The sequence below is a fragment of the Oryx dammah genome, unplaced genomic scaffold, assembly GCF_014754425.2.
Source record: "Oryx dammah isolate SB20612 unplaced genomic scaffold, SCBI_Odam_1.1 HiC_scaffold_24, whole genome shotgun sequence".
NCBI lineage: Eukaryota > Metazoa > Chordata > Mammalia > Artiodactyla > Bovidae > Oryx > Oryx dammah.
The window spans coordinates 12,134,200-12,157,038 of NW_024070208.1; the positions used below are offsets into that span (position 1 = coordinate 12,134,200).

The following is a 22,839-nucleotide window of genomic DNA, read 5'->3' on the forward strand; positions in this document are numbered from 1 at the left end:
GATACAGACATATATATGTGACACTATGGAACCAAAGACTAATGAACAGATTATAAACTCAATTTAGGTCAAAAAAATGTCCAGTACCAACCAGAACCTGTGCGGTTAATACAGGCAACCTTAGAAAGTACAAACCTTGACTCACTCATTACCTTGATGGTCATCTCTTTTTCTGCAATCCGGATGGTCACAGAAGCTTGGAAGACATTGTTTTCGGTCATCCTTTTCACTCTCACAATCTTCTCAGGAAGCACAGACCTTCTTGAATCGTCGAGTTCAAAGCGCTATAAAATGACCAGAAAGACATATAATTTACTTATTTTAGTATTAATGTTGGATATATGGAAATGCCCATCTTAATTAAAACTAAAAGTCATTCAGTGTTACAAAAATAAAGGCAAAAAAATTAATGAGAATATTTTCCCCCTATTTTTGCAGATACCATTCATTCTACTTAAGCCAATTACTAAAGGTGACCTGAAAACAGTCCCTAAGATTTACTAAATACCAAGGGATGTAATGATCCGACAGAAGTTTGCAGTCTACAATTCCTGATAATCAAAGGGTCCAGCTTCCTAGAAAAGGATGATGTGACTCCTGAAAACATGCTTAAAGTAAATTAAAACAAGGCCCGTATCAATTGATTTCTTAAATCAACAGAAGTTAACAGCTGCCTGAAATTGATAAAAATAGAACCTCCTGGACACCATCCTGCTGACTGCCTGTATAGTTAGTTTAACTGGTTATGATAAAGTATAACAATCCATCTTCTATGGTATCTGACACAGCGCCTTCCACAGTTTAGGTTCTCAGTCTGGACTTAAAATGCCCAGACCACTGGTTCTTTCTCCATGTAGGCCAATGATCAAGGTTCTAACACTAGGTTAAACTCTCTAATCCCAGCTGATTATATAAAAAACACATACAGAACACAAGTAAGTATACGAAACATGAGGATACTAATTAAGAATTAATTAAACCCTATGCCCATCTAACAGCAGCACGTTCAATATGAAAGGCTTCATTTTTAGCATTAAACAGGCAGAAATTATTCCCCACAAATCCTACAATATTTAGAGAACATGATCACTATAGCAAAAGAGTTGAAACCCAATGAAAGAACAGATCACTGCCTATTCAACAGAATGATTCAATTCTAGAAAATAGAGTCTGGGGAAGGAAATTATGTTCAGTTTCAACATTTTAAACACAGCAGCCCAGTTCACATCCTCATTTCAATGTCTTAAGTACCCAAGACAATCATTCCTTTCTCCATCCTAAGAAAAACTGTTTATTTGTGCTACCACAGAAAACATGTTTTTTACTTTACACAATTTATATATGCAAATTCCCCTGGCGTCACACAATTTGATAGGAAGTGCTTCCATGTTGTAGACAACTAAGAATCATTGACTCCTTAATTTCATTAAAAGGAGAAAAAGAAAAAGTTACATTGTATTTTAAGGGAAGTTTAATAGAAAAGGAGTAAAGCCTTTGCCAAGTAATTATATTCATTAGCATCTGGAACTCAGACCCATAAAATTCTAAAACAATACATTTATGAGCTTAAAGGTATGCTTTTATTCCACCCATAGTAATGACAGTTTTAGCTTGACATAGGGTTGATGTCAGAGCATTTATATTCCAGAAAGGAACACTAATGCCTTGAACACTTGCTATACTTGTTACATCCTCATAAATAATGCAAACTAAAATATTTCAGTAGAATAAAAATAGTAGGATAGAATACACTAAAATAGTTCAAGAACTGAAGTTGCAAGGTGAGTTACCATTTGCTGGCACAGGAAATTTAAAGATTGCTGATCAAAAAGGAAATAGAGGAATAAAATAGATATATAATTCTTCACAAAATTAAGGCAAGAAAAGACAATCACTTTTTCTCCTCTTACATAAGTTAACAAAATTCCCCTTTCCATTTTTTTTAATTCTACAATCAGATTTGAAATTATTTCTGTTTGTAATATGGACTCTCAATCAGTATTCTATGCTCCCCTTAATTATAAAGGTCCAAATAAAGGCCAAACGAAATGAAGCAACATTGACTATTTTCTTTAGAAAACTACACCCATGGTGGATTCATGTCAATGTATGGCAAAACCAATACAGAATTGTAAAGTAAAATAAAAATAAATAAATAAGAAGAGAGAGGGAAAAAAAAAAAGAAAACTCCACTCTTTAAAGGCATTGTATAACTTTATAGAATTTGTATGACTAATTCTGAAATTAGAGACCAGAAACACATCAAACGGATACCTTTGTAAAAATGAAGACCTTCGTTCATAACAGACTTACCTAGACACTTATCAATACCCCCTCTTGCTCGTGTTCCAAAAGCTTACATTGCTTCATTTTACCAGAACTCTGATATTTTCTTCTATTCTATGTACCCTTGTTCCCACTTTGTGCTGATGTGCAGCTGGGAGCTCACCTGGAAATACAGCCTTTTTTTCTCAGACATTAGGTATGCTATTTCAATGGCTGATGCCAAGGTAGCACAGATGTTAATTAAACCAAAGGTGAGTTCTAGGACTTCTCTGGTGGCCCAGTGGGTAAGAATCTGCCTGCCACTGCAGAGGTCACAGGTTCGGTCACTGGTGTGGGAAGAGTCCACGTGCTGCAGAGCAACTAAGCCTGTGCACCACGACTACTAAAGCTCTAGAGCTCTAAGGCTCTCAAGAGGCGACTCCTGACGCCCACGCGCCCAAGGGCCTGTGCTGGGCAACAAGAGAAGCCGCCACAGCGAGAAGCCCGTGCACTGCAACTAGAGAGCAGCCCCCGCTCGCCACAACTAGGGAGTCTGAGCAGAAGTAAGCGGACCGAGTGCAGCCACAAGGGAAAAAAAGTCTCTGCATCTTAGAGTGAACTATGTACTCAAACTGGTAGTTTCCTGACTCCTGGAGCCTATGAAGTAATTTCCCCACTTCCAAATGGTTCTCCATTATCTCTTCTATTTCCCCTCTCTCCCATCCCCACTCCCTCAGCCCTTCTCACACACACAGAAAACCCCTTTCTTTCATCAGTGGCTGCTGTTTCACCACTCTCAGGCCTCCTTCTCTCTCTTCTGCCTCCTCCACTTTCCTTTGCCTCTTTGCTGACCATTATGTTCCCCCTTGCTTCTTGTTTTTCCTTAAGATTCTGCTGCTAATAACTATACATTCTAGCATTTATGAGAAAACAGCTTTTTATTTTTATTTTGCTATTATTTTTATTGACATCAATCAATGAAAATACCATTTCTTGGACTAGCTGACATACAAAATAAATTCCCACTTAAGTAATTAGAATCTACTATTCCACTCTTCTGAGCCCTTCTCACTAATACTAGCTGCAGAGAGTACTTCCATATTCCCAAAGACCCTGTGTATGTTCTGGGATAAGGCAGAATAAATACCGTTCAAGTATCTCACTCTCTTTTTTTTTTTTGCCACACAGTGCAGCAAGTGGGTATCTTACTTCCCTGCATTGGGGGTGTGAAGCCCTAACCCCTGGACCATTAAGGAAGTCCCAAAATACCATTCGATATGTCAAATCCTGGGGCGTGTACACAGGACCACAACTGCCAAGTGTTCACATTCTACCTGCTTCTTAGAAATCTATATGCCTTGAGTCAAACTGTGTAAGAAAAACAAAAACGTCCTTCATAAAAGGGAATTATTTGGGGTGAGTCAATGACTCTACCAATGATTAGCTTGAAGTGGCCAAAACCTGAGATAATGCTAGCGTGAAAATAAATAATGATAGTAAATTATAACCCATTGAATAAAATAGGGATCCATAAGTCCATATTGATATAAATGAATAAATAAATATGTCAGGGAGAAGAAAAGCTCTTCCTTAGTGTAGAGTGCCTGCTAATAAATGCAGAAGGAATATTTACTCCCCATTACTGTCATGCCAGTACCTGCATGTCTGGAAAAGAGGAGAAGAAAAGACACAGGAAAGAAAGAAAGAAGGAGAGAGAAAAGTAGGAAAAAAAGAGTAAGAGAGAGATGAGAAGAAGGGAAAAGAAGGCACAAGAAGAGAACACGGGAAAGGTAAGGAAGAAGGTGAAGCAGACACTTACTTTTAAAACCCCTTCCACAGCCATCTTCCCTTCGTGGCCCAGTAACACAGTGTATGGGTAAAGCCACTGGAGCGTGTGTTGGACTGACATCATAGGAAAGGAATCCTATTTGGGAGGGAAAACACATGGAATGAAGGACATCTACAATCGTCACAAAAAATGCAGCTGAAATGTACATGAGACATTGAAACTGCATCATAAACGATAACCAGTAAGTTTCCCATATTCTCCAGAAGTCCACAAAAGCAAATGTCCGCAGTTTCCTCTTCTCTTCCTGGTCTGCACCCTTTCCCTGGTAAACTCACCCACCCTCATCTTTCAGCTGCTGTGGGCGTGTCTCCATCTCTACTCTTGACATGTCTCTTGAGCTCTAGATCTAAGCTCCCAACTGTCTGTGGGATGTGACTCTAGGGGTGTCCCACAGACTCCCATTCAGCATGTCCAAAAACTACATGTTTGGCACATTTCTCTACCCCACCCATCCCAAAGTGCCTTCTCTTTTTCCCTTGCTCCTAACCTGGGTGGACCTCATCCACATACTCCTGGCTTCACTGTTACAACTACAAAGTTACAAAGTGTCCGTGCTCTGGGGCTTCAGTTGTATCCAACTCTCTGCGACCCCAAGGACTGTAGCCCACCATGTTCCTCTGTCCATGCAATTCTCCACGCAGAAATACTGGAGTGGGTTTGCCATTCCCTTCTCCGGGGATCTCCCCGACCCAGGGACTGAACCTACATCTTCTTTGTCTCCTGCATCAGCAGACAGGTTCTTTACCACTGGTGCCACCTGGGAAGCCCATATAAGTCACTGTTCTAACTACAAGGTCAGGAAGTGTTTTCATCCTCAAATTCTTCACCCCAAACTGCTTTCCCAAATGTGTTTACCTTACCTTAAAAAGTCTGTTTAATTAGGGCACTGAGAGAAATTTCAATATAAACTGCCTATTAGATGACATTATGGAATTACTGTTGATATGCAGAGGGGTATGATAATAAGTATCCTGGTTATGTATTAATAGAAGAACGTTCTAATTCTTAGAACTGAATACTGAAGTAGTTAAGAATACTGACTGCAATTTACTTTCAGAATTGTTTAGGTAAAAAAAGAGAAAGTGTAAACAAAAGCAGTGCTAAAAATTGGTGAATCTATTTAATGGGATTATAGTTTCATGTTTGGCTATTTTTGAACTTTTTCTTTTTTTTTGGATTTGAGAATTGTCGAAGTAAAAAGTTCCAAGGAAAAAACAGTAAGAATTGAAAGTAGAAGACATGAAAAATACGGAGGGAAAATGTTGCTCCACATGTTGGAATGCGTGCATGTGCAAAGTCACTTCAGTTGTGTCTGACTCTTTGCAACCCTATGAACTGTAGCCTGCCAAGCTCTTCTGTCCATGGAATTCTCCAGGCAGGAATACTGGAATGGGTTGCCGTGCCCTCCTCCAGCGGACCTTCCCAACCCAGAGATCAAACCCGTTTCTCTCGTGTCTCCTGCACTGGCAGGCAGGTTGTTCTTTGTCCCTAGTGCCACGTGGAAGGCGCCCCAGGTGTTTAGAATAGTGTAAATGATTCCTGGGAAACCTAAGTCACTGACTCTCAGGAAATGAGAAAAATACAAAGCAACATGAGACTAAAAGTAAGTCTCTTGTCTCAGTGCTCCTGTGTATCCCATGCACTCCCACCCCACCTTGCTGCCAACAGAGGTGTCTTTCTCCTACAGATACCTGATTGTCGCACATCCCACCTACTTCATGATGTCTAACAGGCTACTTCTTCCATAGCATAAAATCCAGACAACCTCACTCACCACCCAAAACACTTGTTGTGACAACAAGGTCCTCACGTTTCTCTTCACCACACGCGTTTGCTCTAGTGACACAATTTATTACCATTCTCCAAACACACCAAGCCCTCTGGTGAATCAGCACCTCTGCCTGTGCTGTGCCCTCTGCCTTCCCATTGCTCCAGACGCCACCGTTATGACCTTCACGAAAGCGCAGTGGAGGACGTCTGCTGCTGCTAAGTCGCTTCAGCCGTGTCCGACTCCGTGCGACCCCACAGACAGCAGCACACTAGGCTCCCCTGTCCCTGGGATTCTCCAGGCAAGAACACTGGAGTGGGTTGCCATTTCCTTCTCCAATACGCTCCACCAAACCCCACTTCCGGTTCCTCCTTCGTGTGTCTCCCTGCTTGGCTGCCGGTCTTTGAAAGAAGACTGCCCTTGAGTTCCTGGAGCCAGCTTGGCTCCCAGGGTGGGAGACCAGCTAGTGCCTGGGAACATGTGGCCCCGGGGACAACACTAGCCAGGGACTGATGGCGCTAGAGTGTGCAAGCTCTAGCTCACCTACCTCAGGGTGAAGCCAGTCTGAGGCCCAAGGTACTCTGCAGCTGATCTCTATGTGATCAGGCGGAACACCTCCTTCCATATATCCAACCTACACTGAGCTGGAAGTCTACCTTCCCCCCTAACCCTCCCCAACCCCAAGGCTGTATGCTCTTTAAGAGCTCAGAATACATCACTGGTCTCTGTACAGTTTGCTGGGCTGCACAGCAAATTAAACTCAGGCCTTGGAATATTTATAGAAGAATATGACAAGACAAACAGACATGATTAATCTGCAAGGATTAACTTTTAAATTTTCCTTGCCACATTTGGATATACCAGTCATTAAATTACTTGATACATACCAGGATTTGAACTGCAGCTGGTAAACTATCTAAAGGGAAATCTGGAAGTCCCAGGGTAGAAGATTCTTGGGAACAGAGAGTGGTGGCAAAGGATAAGAGCTGAGAAACTCTAGGGGAAAAGAAGAAGTGGTATTAAATTTTATTCTAATAGTTTCAGTATATCAAATCTGTTGAAGACAAATAGCTGGGCCAATTTAATTAATCTAAAAAGTTGATATCTACTATTAAATTCTTGATGAACAACAGCTCCACATTATGTTTCACTTAAAACTCAGAAGCTTATTAGGTACAGGTAAGTGTACCTAATCTCTTTTTTTTTTTTAATTTAAATTTATTTATTTTAATTGGAGGCTAATTACTTTACAATATTGTATTGGTTTTGCCACACATAAACATGAATCTGCCACGGGTGTACACGTTTCCCATCCTGAACCCCCCTCCCACCTCCCTCCCCGTACCATCCTTCTGGGTCATCCCAGTGCATCAGCCCCAAGCATCCTGTATCCTGCATCAAACCTGAACTGGCGATTCGTTTCATATATGATACTATACATTTCAGTGCCATTCTCCCAGTACCTAATCTCTTAAATCCATCACAATATGTGAAGTTTTATACAACCTGACCCAAAACTACCCTGTCAGTCTCACCTCCTACCTTTCTCAGTCCAAATCCAAATTTTAGCCACTGGAAGCTTTTCACAGACTTTTCATATTTTCAAGAATAAAGCACACACACTCATAACCCACGCCTTTAAAAAATTTCTTAGAATTCCTTAATTCCATTCTCTATCAGTCAAAAGCCTACTCATTCTTTAAGATCTACATCAAATGCCAATGCCTTTGCAAAGACCTTGTACAGTTCCAACCCCAGCACTTTGAAATTATGGCCCTTACCACACTATGTTAAAGAAAAGTATACACATATCTTTAAACTCTACTCTACTGGATCTTGAAATTCTGTCATCAAAATTCATGTCTTATTAACTTTATCATTAGCACATGTACCACAGCTGGTGAAAAGCTCTTCAAATGGTTGCTGAATGAATGAATGAATCAGTTGATCAATGAATGGGCAAAACAAGTTCAATGTTAAGAATCCATATTTTATATATATATTATAAGCTATCTATTTATACACACAAATATACATATTTATATATGTGTGTGTTTATATATTTTTTTATATATAAACATATTATTTGTATGTTTAATATAACATATGTTTCATATAGCATATGTTAATATTATAAATTATGTTAATATGTACCCCAATGTTCATCGCAGCACTGTTTATAATAGCCAGGACATGGAAACAACCTAGATGTCCATCAGCAGATGAATGGATAAGAAAGCTGTGGTACATATACACAATGGAGTATTACTCAGCTGTTAAAAAGAATACATTTGAATCAGTTCTGATGAGATGGATGAAACTGGAGCTGATTATACAGAGTGAAGTAAGCCAGAAAGAAAAACACCAATACAGTATACTAACACATATATATGGAATTTAGAAAGATGGCAATGATGACCCTGTATGCAGGACAGCAAAAAAGACACAGATGTGTATAGCGGACTTTTGGACTCAGAGGGAGAGGGAGAGGGTGAGATGATTTGGGAGAATGGCATTGAAACATGTATAATATCACGTAAGAATCGAATTGCCAGTCTATGTCCGATGCAGGATACGGCACGCTTGGGGCTGGTACACGGGGATGACCCAGAGAGATGTTGTGGGGAGGGGGCTGGGAGGGGGGAGTTCATGTTTGGGAACGCATGTACACCCGTGGTGGATTCATGTCAATGTATGGCAAAACCAATACAGAATTGTAAAGTAAAAATAAATAAATAAATAAATAAAATTTTAAAAAATGTTATAAATATCGATTTATATATAAATAGCTAGCATATATATATATACACACACATATAGATCTATTTATATGTATAGCTGAAATACTTACTTTTCAGTAGGAACATTGGCTCCAACTGAATATAACAGTTTAAGTTGGTCCTAAAATAGCACAGAAACACACCAAATTGATTAATAAGGACTGTAACATATTAAATGCAAATACTTTAGAGACATAATTCAACCTTTTAATTAAGCAAACACTAAGCAATCAATAGCAAAAAATCATTTTCTGATACATGTCATTTTTCTAGAAGAAAAGTAACTTTTTCTTCCTAGTTTTCAGAGATTTTCTTTACCTTTGTATCCATTTTACTTTCCAGTAACTACTGAGGCGCACAACTACAAACTTAGTAACATTTTTATAGTAACTAAATTTATTATAAATAGGAGAGATGTTTTAAAAATAAACCACCCTTAAGGAGAGAGGACAAGACAAGGGAGGGAATGAAGAGGCACAAACTACTATGTCTGAAACAAACAAGCTACCAGCACAAGGAATATGGGCTCTTTACTGTCTGAGCCACCAGGGGAGTCCAAGAATACTGGAGGGGGTAGCCCATCCCTTCTCCAGGGGATCTTCCTGACCCAGGAATCGAACCGGGGTCTCCTGCATTGCAGGCAGATTCTTTACCAGCTGAGTTATCAGGGACGTCCACAAAAAACATAGCCAATATTTTATAATAACTTTAAATGAAGTATAATCTATGAACATATGGAATCACTAAGATGAACACCTGAAACTAATATTGCAAATAAATTATATTTCAATTAAAATTAAATAAAAATTTTAAAATAAATTGTCCCTCTTCCTACTTACCTTGAAGGGCAGATAATAAATATCTCTGGCTTGAAATCGAGACCGGAGTGGAGGATCTAGTGGATTCCCAGAGTACCTGGGCACTGGCAAGCCCAAGGCAATGACTCGGAAATTTTCACTAACTCGGACAATCTTCCAAGCATCCAATTCTGTTTTGGTATGATGCTAAAAGAGTAAGAAAGCACAAGTTACTGCATGGCAATACAGACCACGCTTGCAGGAGCCAAGCTAAGGGATTTAGGCCCTGACGGTTGAGTAAACTGTATGTACTAGAGAACCCTCTTGAAGCCAAACTGTCAAGGATGGGAGTAAAGTGGAATCAGGAAGAGGGTACAAGGGACAGCTTGCAAAATGAAGACTAACATTTGAAAGGAGAAACAGAATGCATTGAGGCACAAAGGCGATGTGGATCAGATCTCTACGCTCTACTTGGTCAACGGAGAGGAAGAGTCAGGAGAGCAAGAAAAATAAACTGATTCCAGCTAGAAGTCAACACAGAGTAGTTCTGCAAGGACAGACCACCAGCAGGGCAAAGACTGTCCGGGCACTTTCAATAGATAGATGTGTTTACGGACGTATTTCTACCAAGCTATAGCAACAGTAATAAGCAACATTTCTTAAAAATTTAATACATGGTAAGCACTTTCCACAAATTTTTCTCATTTAATTTTCACCAGAATCCAAACAGACACAATTCCTGACGTTCAAAGGAGTTACATAACTTGCCCACATTCCTGCATCTGGGATATGGTGGGGCTGAGACTGGAAACAAAAGGAAATATGTGACTTTGGAGTCACAAATGCCGACTCCAGGGCAGATTCTAGCTAAGTGACCAAGAGCCTGTTATTATACCCTCTGAGTCTCAATTTTCTCATCAGTAAAGAGGAAACAATACCACCGATATTACTACAGCTGCTATGAAAGTTAAATGTGACCATGCCTGTAAAAGCAACTGGCCCTGTTATCTTCCTTCTCTGCTTGACCCTCCCAATCTGTTCTTCAGCCTTTGAAGAGCCACCCCCAATCCCCACCACCCCGGTTCCTTGCTGTTGCCCTCTTTATACCTTCTTTTATCACAACATTTAAAGACTTCATTCCACTTAACTGTTAACAAAGAGTCATTGAGCACCCACCCCATGCCAGGCAATGTTCTGAAGTTTGAGATAATAACAATGACAAAATCCCTAACCTACTGAAAGTTATAATCTAGTAGATGGAAGCAGAGGGTAAAGAATCTGCCTGCAGTGCAGAAGACCCAGGTTGGACCTCTGGGTCGAGAAGATCCCCAGGAGAAGGGCATGGCAGCCCACTTCAGAGGAGCCTAGCAGGCTACAGTCCATGGGATTGCACCAAGTTGGACATGACTGAAGTGACTTAACACACACACACATGGAGGGAGGCAGACAATGAACTAAAACCATAAGTAAGTAAATCAAGTAGAATATTAGATGACTCTGTGGGAAAAAAACAGAGCAGAGCAAGGGAGTATGGGGGCAGAAGGCACGTTGCAGTATTTAATGAACGGGTGAGGGCAGTCTTCCCTGATAATACAGGCGGAACTCAGAGGTGTTACAGGTGCAGTTCCAGACTACCACAATAAAGCACAGATTGCAATGAAGTGAGACACACAAATCCCCTGGTTCTCCAGTTCATACAAAAGTTATGTTTATACTACACTGTAGCCTATTAAGCAAGCAATAGCATTACATCTAAAAAATGCACATACCTTAACTTAAAAATAGTGCTAACAAATGCTAACCATCCTCTGAGACGTCAGTGAATAGTAGCCTTTTTGCTGGTAGAGGGTCTTGTCTAAACGTTGATGGCTGCTGACTGACTAGGAGAGTGGTTGCTGAAGGTGGGGGTGGCTGTGGCAATTCCCTAAAACCCTTGGCCAACAAACATCTGTCTAGTCAAAGCTACGGTTTTTCCAGCAGTCACATATGGATGTGAGTGCTGGACCATAAAGAAGGCTTAGCACCAAAGAACTGATGCTTTTGAACTGTGGTGTTGGAGAAGATTCTTGAGAGTCCCTTGGACTACAAGGAGATCCAACCAGTCAATCTTAAAGGAAATCAACCCTGAATATTCAGTGGAAGGACTGATGCTGCAGCTGAAGCTCCAACACTCTGGCCACCTGAAGCGAACAGCCGACTCACTGGAAAAGACCTTGATGCTGGGAAAGATTGAAGGCGGGAGGAGAAGGGGACGACAGAGGATGAGATGGTTGGATGGCATCACAGACTCAAGGGACATGAGTCTGAACAAGCTCCAGGAGATGGTGAAGGACAGGGAAGCCTGGCGAGCTGCAGTCCACGGGGTTGCAGAGTCGGACACAACTAAGTGACTGAGCAACAACAACAAAAGGCCACCGTGAAGTCTGCTGCATCAATTGACCCTTTCATGAACAATCTCTCCATAGCATGAGATGCTGTTTGATTGTATTTTACCCACGGGAGAACTTTCCAATTTGGAGTCAATCCTCTCAAACTCTGCTTCAGCTTCATCAACTAGGTTTATGTTTGAAATTCTAAATCCTATGTTATCATTTTGACAACTTTCACAGTATCTTCACCAGGAGTAGATTTTATCTCAAGAAACCATGTTCTTTGCTCATCCATAAGCAGCAACTCCTCATCTGTTAAAAGTTTTATCATAAGAGTGCAACAATTCAGTCACATCTTTAGGGTCCACTTCTAATTCTGGTTTTCTTGCTCTTTCTATCATATCTGCAGTTACTTCTTTCCCTGAAGTCCTGACCCTCTCAAAGTCATCCATGAGAGTTGGAATCAAGTTTTGGGTTTGTTTGTTTTTTTTTTAATCAAACTACTGGGAGTTTTTCACTTTCTTCTCCTTTTGAAAAATATTTATGTATTCATTCATTCATTTGGCTGCACTGGATCTTAGCTGCACCACGTGGGATCTTTCACTTGTGATATGCAGGATCTCCAGTTATGGCACATGGGATCCAGTTCCCTGACCAGGGATCAAACCCACATCCCTTGCTCTGGGAGTGCGAAGTCCCAGCCACTGGACTGTCAGGGAAAGCCCCTTCCAATCTCCTATTAATCTTGATATTTTGACCTCTTCCTATGGACCATCAGTCAGTTCAGTCACTCAGCTGTGTTCACTATGTCAGATTCACTATGAACCGTAAGTGTCTCCTTTATGTGGCATCTGTAACAGTAAATCCTTTCCAGAAGGTTTTCAATTTACTTTGCCCAAATCTTTCAAAGGAGTTACTGTGGCAACTAGAGCCTTACAAAATGCATTTCTTAAAAAATTAGACTTGAAAGTCGAAATTACTCCTTGACCCATGGGCTGCAGACCGAATGCTGTGAACATGAATTTCACTGTTCATCTCCATCGGAGCTCTTGGACAACCAGGTGCATGGTCTATGAACAGTAATATTCTGAAAGCTATTTTTTTTCTGAGAAGTAGGTCTCAACAATGAGCTTAACAATAAACCATGCTGGAAACAGATTTGCTGTCATCCAGGCTTTGTTGTTCCATTTGTGGAGCCCAGGTAGATTAGACGCAGCATAATTCTTAGAGGCCCTATGATTTTCAAACTGGCAAAGGAACACCAGCTTCCACTTATAGTCACCAGCTGCGTTAGCCCCTAACAAGACAGTCAGCCTGTCCTTTGAAGCTCTAAAGACAGACATCGACTTCTCCTCTCTAGCTATAAAAGTTTTAGATGGCATCTTCTTCCACTAGAAGGCTGTTTCATCTACACAGAAACTCTGATGCTCAGTGGAGCCACCTTCATTACTGATCTGAGCTAGATCTTATAGGTAACTGATGACAGTTTCTATATCAGCACTCGGGCTTCACCTTGCACTTTTAAGTTATGGACACGGCTTCTTTCCTTAAACCTCAGGAACCCACCTCTGCTAACTTCAGCTTCCTCACCTTTCTCCGACTTGAATTGAAGAGTTAGGGCCTTGTTCTGGTTTAGGCACCGACTTAAGGGAATGTTGTGGCTGGTTTCGTCTTCTACCCAGACTACTGAAACTTTCTTCAGCAAAATAGGGCTGTTTCTCTTTCTTACCATTTGTGTGTTCACTGGAGCAGCATTTTTACTTTCCGGCAAGAACTTTTCCTTTGCATGAAAAACCTGGCTAACGGTTTGGCGTAAGAAGCCTAGTTTTTGGTGTATCTCAGGTTGCAACATGCCTTCCTCAGTAAGCGTAATCATTTCTAGCTTGTGACTTAATGTGAGAGACGAGTGACTTCTCCTTTCACTCAAACACTTAGAGGCCACTGGAGGATTATTATTAGGCCACTGTAAGATGGCCTAATTTCAACACTGTTGTTATGTCTTAGAGAACAGGGAGGCCTGCAAAGAGGGACAGAGATTGGGGGATGAGCAGCTGATGTGAGGAGCAGTCAGAACACACACGTTTATTGATGAAGTTCACCATCTTATATGGGTTTGGTTTGAGGAACCCCAAAATAACTGCACATCAAAGATCAGTGATCCCAAATTACCGTAACAAAATGCCAATGAGAAAACTTGAAATGTGGTTAGAATTACCAAATGCAACACAGAGACATGAAGTGAGCTACCTCTGTTAGAGAAATGGTGCCCACTGGTTTGTTTGACGCAGAGTTGCCCCAACCCTCGATTTGTAAATAACGCCATATCTGCAAAGCAACACTAGAGCAAAGCGCAATGTAAAAAGGCATGCCTGTGTTACATTTGAGCAAAGACTTGAAAGAGGTAGAGGAATGAGTCTGGCAGATGTCTGGGAGAAAACCACTCGGGAAGAGCAAGGTGCCTGTGCAAAGCACTGATGGGACAGGAGAATGCATTTCGAGTAGTTAATGGTAAAGCGCATGCTGGCAGGTGAAGCGGAATGAAAGGGGAGAAGGAAAGAAGGAGATAAGGTCAAAGGGGCAGTGATGGCTCAGATCACCAGATATCCTGTATTTCACTGTAAGCACTTTAGATTTTATTCTGAGTAGAACAGAAAGGCGTTGGAGGTTTACAGCAGAGGAATGACCTGTTCTGCCTTGTGTTTTAAACTGATCACTGACTGCCCAGGAGGGAAGCAGGAGGTCCAGAGACAAAGCTCTTACAACAGCTCCAGTATGAGATGCTAGTGGCTTGGACCTTCAGGGTATCTTTAAGTATTTCATTCGTTTCTGTCCATATCTACTGGACTTCCAGCTTCTTGAACCAATGAGTGGATTTTATTCAATTCTGTCTTTCTGGTGCCTAGCACAGTCTAGAAGCTATTACGCTTGTTGAGGGAAGGAAGAGAAGGAAAGAGGGAGATAGAAAAGGAGGGGAAAGGAAGAAGTAAAAGAAGAAAAAAAATAGAAAAATAGTGATTAGAGAGACAAACAAAGAAAAACTCTGGGAAGTCCTCTCACATGGTCTGTTTGCAGAAACTGCAAATGTACAACTGGCTTCAGCCAACTGCCCAAGACAGCCGCCCCTCAAACAATCATCCTTGTTCTCATACGATCATGCCTTATACCACATATGGCACGGCCCGCAGCTCACAGCTCAGACGCAGCAGTGACGTGTTTCTTTTCTTACTTGGAGAAGTTTGTCGTAACGCTCGGCAGACATCAGGAAGCGTCCATCCTCAAGCTGCATCTCCCTGTTCTCCAGCAAGTTGTTCAAAACCGGCAGAACATTCCTCTCCGCCTTTTCCAAGCCTTCCAGGATGAGTGTTCTACCTTCTGTGGCTGCACGAACTGCACACTATTTCCAAGAGACAAAAGCAACATCAAAAATAGTGGAGTGTGGTCTGATTTTACTTGTTCAGTAATGCAGATGAAACTAGGCCTCCTTATTATAGGGACCAGGAGTCTGAAAAGCTGGACTCCAGATCTTGCTTTTGCTTATTCCACCAATAGGATCTTGACCAGGTGATTTTTCTCTCTTGAGGCCTGTTTCCCCATTTGTAAAATGAAGAGATTAGAAGCAGTGGTCTCTAAGGCTCCTTTCAGCTGTAACATTTTAGATATATCCCCAATGAAACAGAAAAGTAAGAGCTATTTTTAGATCAGTAATGCAATCAAGGAAGCAGATTCCTTAACTAGAAACAAAAAATGAAGATTATAATCTGCTCTATCAAGATTCTTATGGAGATCAGATAAACTAGGTGAGAACACGCAGAGACTGCAAGGTTTTAAATGAGTCACCATCACAGTGGATTCAGATGTAGTGTTGTGTTCCACGCCGACAACATCACAGATTTACCAAAACAGAAAGAGTCAGGTTTTCCACTTGGCTATAGCACACTGACCATAATCATACTCCTAGGTTTCCAAGTTTAAGAAAATTAGAAATAGAGAAAAAAAGGAAATAAAGTAGACTCCAAATGGAAAGAAACAGGAAAAATATAATTTTTTTAAAAAGTAAAGTACTAAAGATGTGGGGGGGAAAATCCTTCTTTAACTGATAGATGCTGAACAAGATAGAAAAATCTATTTTTTGGTCAAAACCCTTGAAAATCTGGTTTTAAAAAAAAGAAAATCTCAATGATATTTCTGCTGTGTACTGAACGATATCATTAGGATTAATGCTGTGAAATTTACATTATCACTCTCTCCTTAAAAGCCTGTTTTTTATCTTTATGGCACTATATTTTCTTTAAAAAAACAACAACAACAAACTTTCTCTTTTCTGTTTTTCCATCCCAAGTAGGTTGCCAGACTTAACATCTTTAACCCAAGCTCTTCTTACTCTAGAGGGTCTGGTCTGAGCATCACACTTAATCACATAGTTGCAACCATCACTGGTATGCTAACCATTCTCAACCTCAGGCTCCCCCAGGCTCCACCACACACTCCTATCATACGAATGTCTCCAACCAGACTCTAGAAGCACCTCAGGCTCTACTGTACAATACTGAACAGATCAGATTTTCCTCCAAATATTCGCTTTCTCTTATCTTTCTATTTATGGTGCGAGCACTATTTTCCCATGACAGGTCCTAGATTCCTATCTCACCTCCTACAACCAATTTATCACTATGTCCTAATGATGTACTTCTTTAGTATTTCTGGAATTCATCCCTTCTACCACTCCTCTAGTTCAGGATATTCTTACCTCTCAGATCTTCTCCTTACTAAGTCCGGGCTCTTTAATGTAGTGTTTATGTCTATCACAATACAGTATTTATCGTTCCAGTACTTACTCTGATACCAGTTGCCTGACATGTGATATTCTTGCAACACTGAACTGGTTGTGATTTCCCCATGCTTAAACATACCACACTGCTTAACTAGAAAAATGTGTTCTATACTGATCCCCATTGCTTAAAATTTAATTTTCCCTATAGTAATTAGCCCTCAACCAATCTGAAAAATTAGCCTCCAAACAATCCTTCAGATGAAGGGAGGAAAAAGACTATCTCTGTTTTTTTTTTTTTTTTAAGAGACTAAATATGCAAAAAATTTCTGAAATAGCAAAGCACTGACTTCCCAACTTGGGGTGGGGGGTGGCGGGGACACAAAAAACAGGCACTGCTTAATCAAGTCTCCTTTTAATAAGCTGCTGAATTTTGCATTGTATTACAGAATTCATTTCAAATATCTATGTACTATCATAAAAAATTAACTTCTATGAAAACTACAATTAAGACTCATCCTATTTTAAAAGTAAGATCAAATCATGAATAAATCTGACCATCTTGTGGTAGCAGCTTTATTTTTTAAAATGCATGGACAGAAGTGACTTAGTAGCTCCTAAAGAACCTAAAAAAAAAAAAAAAAAGAATCTTATTTTTGCTAGTTGATTAAAGGGCAAATCCATAAAAATGGCTTCCAGAACATTAAAAATAACACATAAACTACTTATAAAAATTCATGTTTCAGGTAAGGCCTCAATTAAGCTTTCTTTCATAAGAATCTATTTACTCCAACAAAACACAGCTCCTAATAAAAAGAAACTCAGCTATATCTCAATCTAAGAAAAAAGAAAGAAATTAAGTTATCACAACTTGTGTCAATATTGTATTTAAGAAGCTAATAAACTTTTTATCAATCTTAGCTTTAAAACAGACTAAATACTGTATTTAACTTTTAAACACTTCATAGAGATAAAAACACATGTTCTCAGAGACAAAACTAGAAATATGTAAATCAAAGTTTAGTGGTTGCCCAACTGCAGGTCAGGGAAGACAAAAGTCTCGACGACACAGGACAACAATAGACACAGCAGATTTGCTTTTATTTCCTCCGGGAGACTTTGGTCAGGTATGCACTGCACCTTTCCAGCGGAAAGGTGGAATAAGCTACAGAGAGATCAGAAGGAAAGCACAAAGGAATCCTTTCATCCACCCTAATAGAGGTGTGGACTAAGTCGCTTTAGTGGTGCCCGACTCTTTGTGGAGGTAGGTGCTGTGATCGTAACTTGAAAAAGTAGTAATGGATGGGAAAAGGCCTCTTGAAAACCCGATAAGTGCCGCACCTCTTCTCCAGAGTAAAATGCACACAGCTATCTGTATATAATAGAGACCTCAAGTTAAGAACCTCTAACTCAGAAAAAATGATACAAACACAAAGTCACGAGTTGGCACACACTGTAGTAATAATTGCTGAAGCCAGAATCATCAATGAATGGTAAAATTAGTGAGTAAGAGTATGATGAAAAACAGGATATTTGCAAAAGCTCAAAACTATCTCCCCTCACAAGGTATTTTTAAGTGACAAAGGGAAAAAATAACACAACAGTGAAGGAACCTGGCAGATACAACCTTAACCAAGTGCTCAGTTAATACACAGTAATGAGATGGGCCAGGCTCCCCAGGTGGTACCAGCAGTAAAATGCCTGCCTGCCAAGGCAGGAGACATAAGAGATGAAGGTTCCATCCCTGGGTCAGGAAGAGCCCCTAGAGGTGGGCATGGCAACCCACTCCAGTATTCTTGCCTGGAGAATCCCCATGGACAGAGGAGCCTGGCGGGCTACTACCAAGTTGCAAAGAGTCAGACAGGACTGAAGCGACTTAGCACGCATGCAATGAGCTGTATCAATTTCAAGCACTAAACTTCTTATATGAAGCTCCCCCAAAGGCCACATCTCTTCTATTGCATTGCTACATTTTTAAAATATGCATGATCTTGATCAAATCATGAGGAAACATCAGACAAACCATACTTAGCAACATTCTACAAAATAATTGGCCATGAAGAAGACAAGGGAGCGATCTGGTACTATAATGGGAGGTGGAGCTGGGGACAGTGTAGCAGAAGTCATCTTTTTTTAATGACGCAAATACTTGAGCATGTTTATATGATGAGGAGGAGCAGCTTTGTCTTTGACTAAGTGTTACTCCTCCCCCTCTTCCAAGGCTAACTCTGTACTCTGAACTTAGTGGCATTCTCTCTTCCTTCCTCCAAAATCTTCCATCAACTCTCTCTCTCTCAGTTGTGTCTTGACTCTTTGTGACCCCATGGACTAAGGAGTCCACTAGGCTCCTCCGTCCATGGAATTTTTCAGGCAAGAATATTGGAGTGGGTTGCCATTTCCTCCTCCACAGGATCTTCCCAACTCAAGGATCAAACCTGCATCTCTTGCATCTCAGGCATCGGCAGGCAGGTTCTCCACCACTGGCGCCACCCAGGAAGCCCTCCATCAACTATACCATACCTTTGCGTTTTCACATTCCATCTCTTCTACACATACGTCTGTACTTTAAGAAACTCTACAGTCTTCTGAGCCTCTTAATATACTCTCATGTTCCTCTCCTTTATTTACAAGCTTCTTTTTTGTTTGTTTGCTTTTGGCCGCACCGGGCAGCTGGTGGGATCTTTGTTCCCCAGCCCTCAGCAGTGAAAAGCACCAAGACCTAACTCCTGGACTGCCAGGGAATTTCCTATTTTCAAGCCTCTTGAAAACAGTCCACATACTGACTGCCTCTAATAAGCTTCCATCACCCTCATTTTACTGAAGCTGCTCGCTTGAAAACACCAAAAATCAAAATGCCACAAATCAACCTTTTTCCTGATCATCGTGTTCTCATTCCCTTCAATCCTCTTCCATTGGTTCTCTCTTGTGAGCTGAAGCAAAAAAAAAGTGAAAAGGTGTCTTCCCTGGTGGATCAACTGGTAAAAAACCTGCCTGCAACGCAGGAGACCCCAGTTCAATCCTCTGACCCACTCCTGTGATTTACCATCTAGGAATATGTACCAGGTTGGTTTCCCCACTTCAGTGGGGAATTCCTATGGACAAAGGAGCCTAGTGGGGGTACAGTCCATGGGGTCACAAAGAGTCGGACACGACTGAGCAACTTCCACTTTCTCATGTACCTGTTTCATCTTCTGAGTAGGATTCTTAGGCCTTTAAGGGGTGAGAACTCTGTTTTTTGTCATATTGGTGCAAAACTGGCTCACAGCAGGCTTTTAGTATTTATGGAATAAAAATGTAACCATTCAGTTAAAAGATGTAGTTATGTAAGTTTAGAAAGAATTTTTATATGAAGAATAATACTTATCTATGCTTACACTTGATATGAAAACAGAACTGAACAAGTTTAACTGTCAGCATGAGAGATTTAGTCTACATATTTCAAAATTTTTCTATATAGATTTTAAAATAAAATAAGTGTGGTATAACTTTTCTAATCATTAAAAAAAAATAAAGAAGGGAACAGCATATATATTTTTTACATGGAATGAATACTGGTGATTACTCCTCAGTGTAGAAATTAGATCAAGATCACCCATAAGGATCTCTTCCTGCCCTTCAAGCTATTGAATTTCCAGAGACCTAATTTCTCAAATAGAAATCAGAAAAAATGCATAAAGATCCTTCTGGACAAAACCATCCCATATAGCAGCTTTAACAACCTAGTACATGGACACAAAGTATTTCAAGATAAAAGCAGCTGCATGACCTAAAATCAAAAACTGTCTAAGCCCTGTTCCAGATTTGCTTCTGATTTGATGAACGACCTGAGGCAAACAATTAATCTGGATGTCTGTGCCCTCATTTACTAAATGAGAATATCCTCAAGGGGTGCTGTACGATGTCACTATTTATGAATCAAAGCAGTACTAGAAAAAAATTTAAAGCTGTCAAGCCTATTAAAATGTCAATTATTATTAATATAGCCATGATCTAATGAAAATAGATTCTAAAGAGTTTCAGACACTCAAATGGCTACAGTGTAATGTCACTGAGAAATTCAAAGGGAAAAAAAAAATTCTGTTTCAACTTCTTTATTTAAAATGATCAAAATAGAATCAGACTGATTTTTGGTTGCTCTACCTACCACCTGCTGCAGATGATTAAGGTCACTCACATTCCTCTGCAAGCCTCCATTTCTCTCTAAAGCTATACTAGTGATGGTGCTTATCTCATAGAGTATGATAAAGATTAAGGAAGATAACCTCTGACACACAGCAAACCTGAGGGAAAAAAAAAATTATGGGGCTTCCCTGGTAGGCCAGTGGTTAAAAATCTGTCTTGCCATGCAAGAGACACCGGTTTGATCCCTGGTCTGGGAAGATCCCACGTGCCACAGAGCAGCAAAGCCCATGCGCCACAACCACTGAGCCCACGTGCCACATCTATCTACAGAAGCCTGTGCACACCAGAGCCCGTGCACCCCAACAAGAGAAGCGACCACAGCGAGAAGACCGTGTAACGGCAATCAACAGCAGCCCGTGCTCTCCGAAACTACAGAAATTCTGCATGCAGCAATGAAAACCCAGCCAAAGTAAAAAAATAAATAAATAAACCTTTAAAAAAATTCATGTTACTTTCTTTAAAAAAAAAAAATTAGCTGGTATTATTACAAATACTATTATCCTGTAGTAGTTGTTGTCGTCGTCATTATCAACATCAGCAGCAGCAGCATCTTCATGACTGCTTTTTAAGAGAAGTAGCATATGAGAGAAAGAAGCTAAACTTAAGAACTGGACAAATCCTGGTTCAAATTCTACCACTGCTTTGTTTATCATACAACTGGTAAGACTCTTACTTCACCTATAAGGTGTGGAAGCCAACTCCATCTTAAGGATGTTTTGAGGATTAAATGCAGTCATATAAAAAGTGCCTGACACAACAGTGGTCTCCTCAGTGAAAGTTCTTTTTATCTCCCTTGATTCTTCTTAACTGAATTTAAATAAATCTGTCCAACAGTTAACATACACATAGATAAGAGTTGGCCTGAGCAAGATGGCAATATGGTAAGAGGCCAAGGCCTGAGTTCTGACTAACACAGCTGCTGCTGCTGCTAAGTCACTTCAGTCGTGTACGACTCTGTGTGACCCTATAGACGGCAGCCCACCAGGCTCCCCCGTCCCTGAGATTCTCCAGGCAAGAACACTGGAGTGGGTTGCCATTTCCTTCTCCAATGCATGAAAGTGAAAAGCGAAAGGGAAGTCGCTCAGTCATGTCTGACTCTTAGCGACCCCATGGATTGCAGCCTACCAGGCTCCTCCATCCATGGGATTTTCAAGGCAAGAGGACTGGAGTGGGGTGCCATTGCCTTCTCCAGACTAATACAGAGGTCAGAGTGAACACAGACCTTCTTCAGAGGTCAGAGTGAACACAGACCTTCTCCAACTGTGCAAGTGACAATTAGGACATACGGACAGAGGAGCCTGGTGGGCTACAGTCCATGGGGTCGCAAAGAGTCAGACGTGACTGAGCATGAGATGAGACAAGAACAAGACGGCTGCAAAGGATTTGGAGCAGATGCCAGAATTCAATCATTCTCAAAAAGCAAGCAACTGTGTCCCCTATTTGCTAAAATAAGTAAAAGGTAATTATACAAGATAAAAATCTCATTTTTTTATCAATAGCACTATTTAATATATTACAAGTTATTTTTGGTGACCTGTAATGTTTAAGCAGTGTATTAATGGAATTAATTCTTACTTTTTCTATGATTAAAAGAGAATCAAGAATTATTTGAAACAGAGGAGAATACATTAAAATATTATGTAATTATTTAAAGTGTATATCATATGTAACATTAAATATGTATATTGTATATTAAGGAACTTGACATTATTGTGTCAAAGTAACAAGATTCTAATGTGATGAGTTGATGGCTTAGAAAAAGGTAAAAAAAATCATTTGAAGTTCCCCATCCTGGCTCTCTACTCCCCCAGTTATGGCTATATAGAGTGTCTCCCATCAGCCAGACATAAAAACCTAATCAAAAGTTATTTGTAATATTTGAGAAATGCAAGCAATGTATAATGACTTAAAAGTCTTCCTCTCTAGCTCTTTGGAGTCATAGGACAATAAGCAGAATTCATGATAAGAATGACAAGTAATATAAGAAAAAAAAAGTAGAGTAATAGGTTTTTGAAGGGTTAGAATATTAAAAATATCAGCTTTTTCGGGGGTTATTTTATC

The 22,839-nt window shown here is 40.3% G+C and overlaps 1 protein-coding gene across 1 annotated transcript in view; it reads right to left on the reverse strand.

Moving 5' to 3' along the window:
• The window catches only part of VWA8 (von Willebrand factor A domain containing 8), a 380,884-nt gene that overhangs the window by 308,718 nt on the left and 49,327 nt on the right, over window positions 1–22,839 (reverse strand). The window contains exons 5-10 of the mRNA XM_040267183.1: window positions 15,055–15,222; window positions 9,502–9,666; window positions 8,734–8,783; window positions 6,770–6,878; window positions 4,085–4,189; window positions 153–284 (exon numbers count right to left, since the gene is read on the reverse strand). Of these exons, the coding sequence (XP_040123117.1) occupies window positions 153–284; window positions 4,085–4,189; window positions 6,770–6,878; window positions 8,734–8,783; window positions 9,502–9,666; window positions 15,055–15,222 (729 nt within the window). The remainder of the gene's footprint in view (window positions 1–152; window positions 285–4,084; window positions 4,190–6,769; window positions 6,879–8,733; window positions 8,784–9,501; window positions 9,667–15,054; window positions 15,223–22,839) is intronic.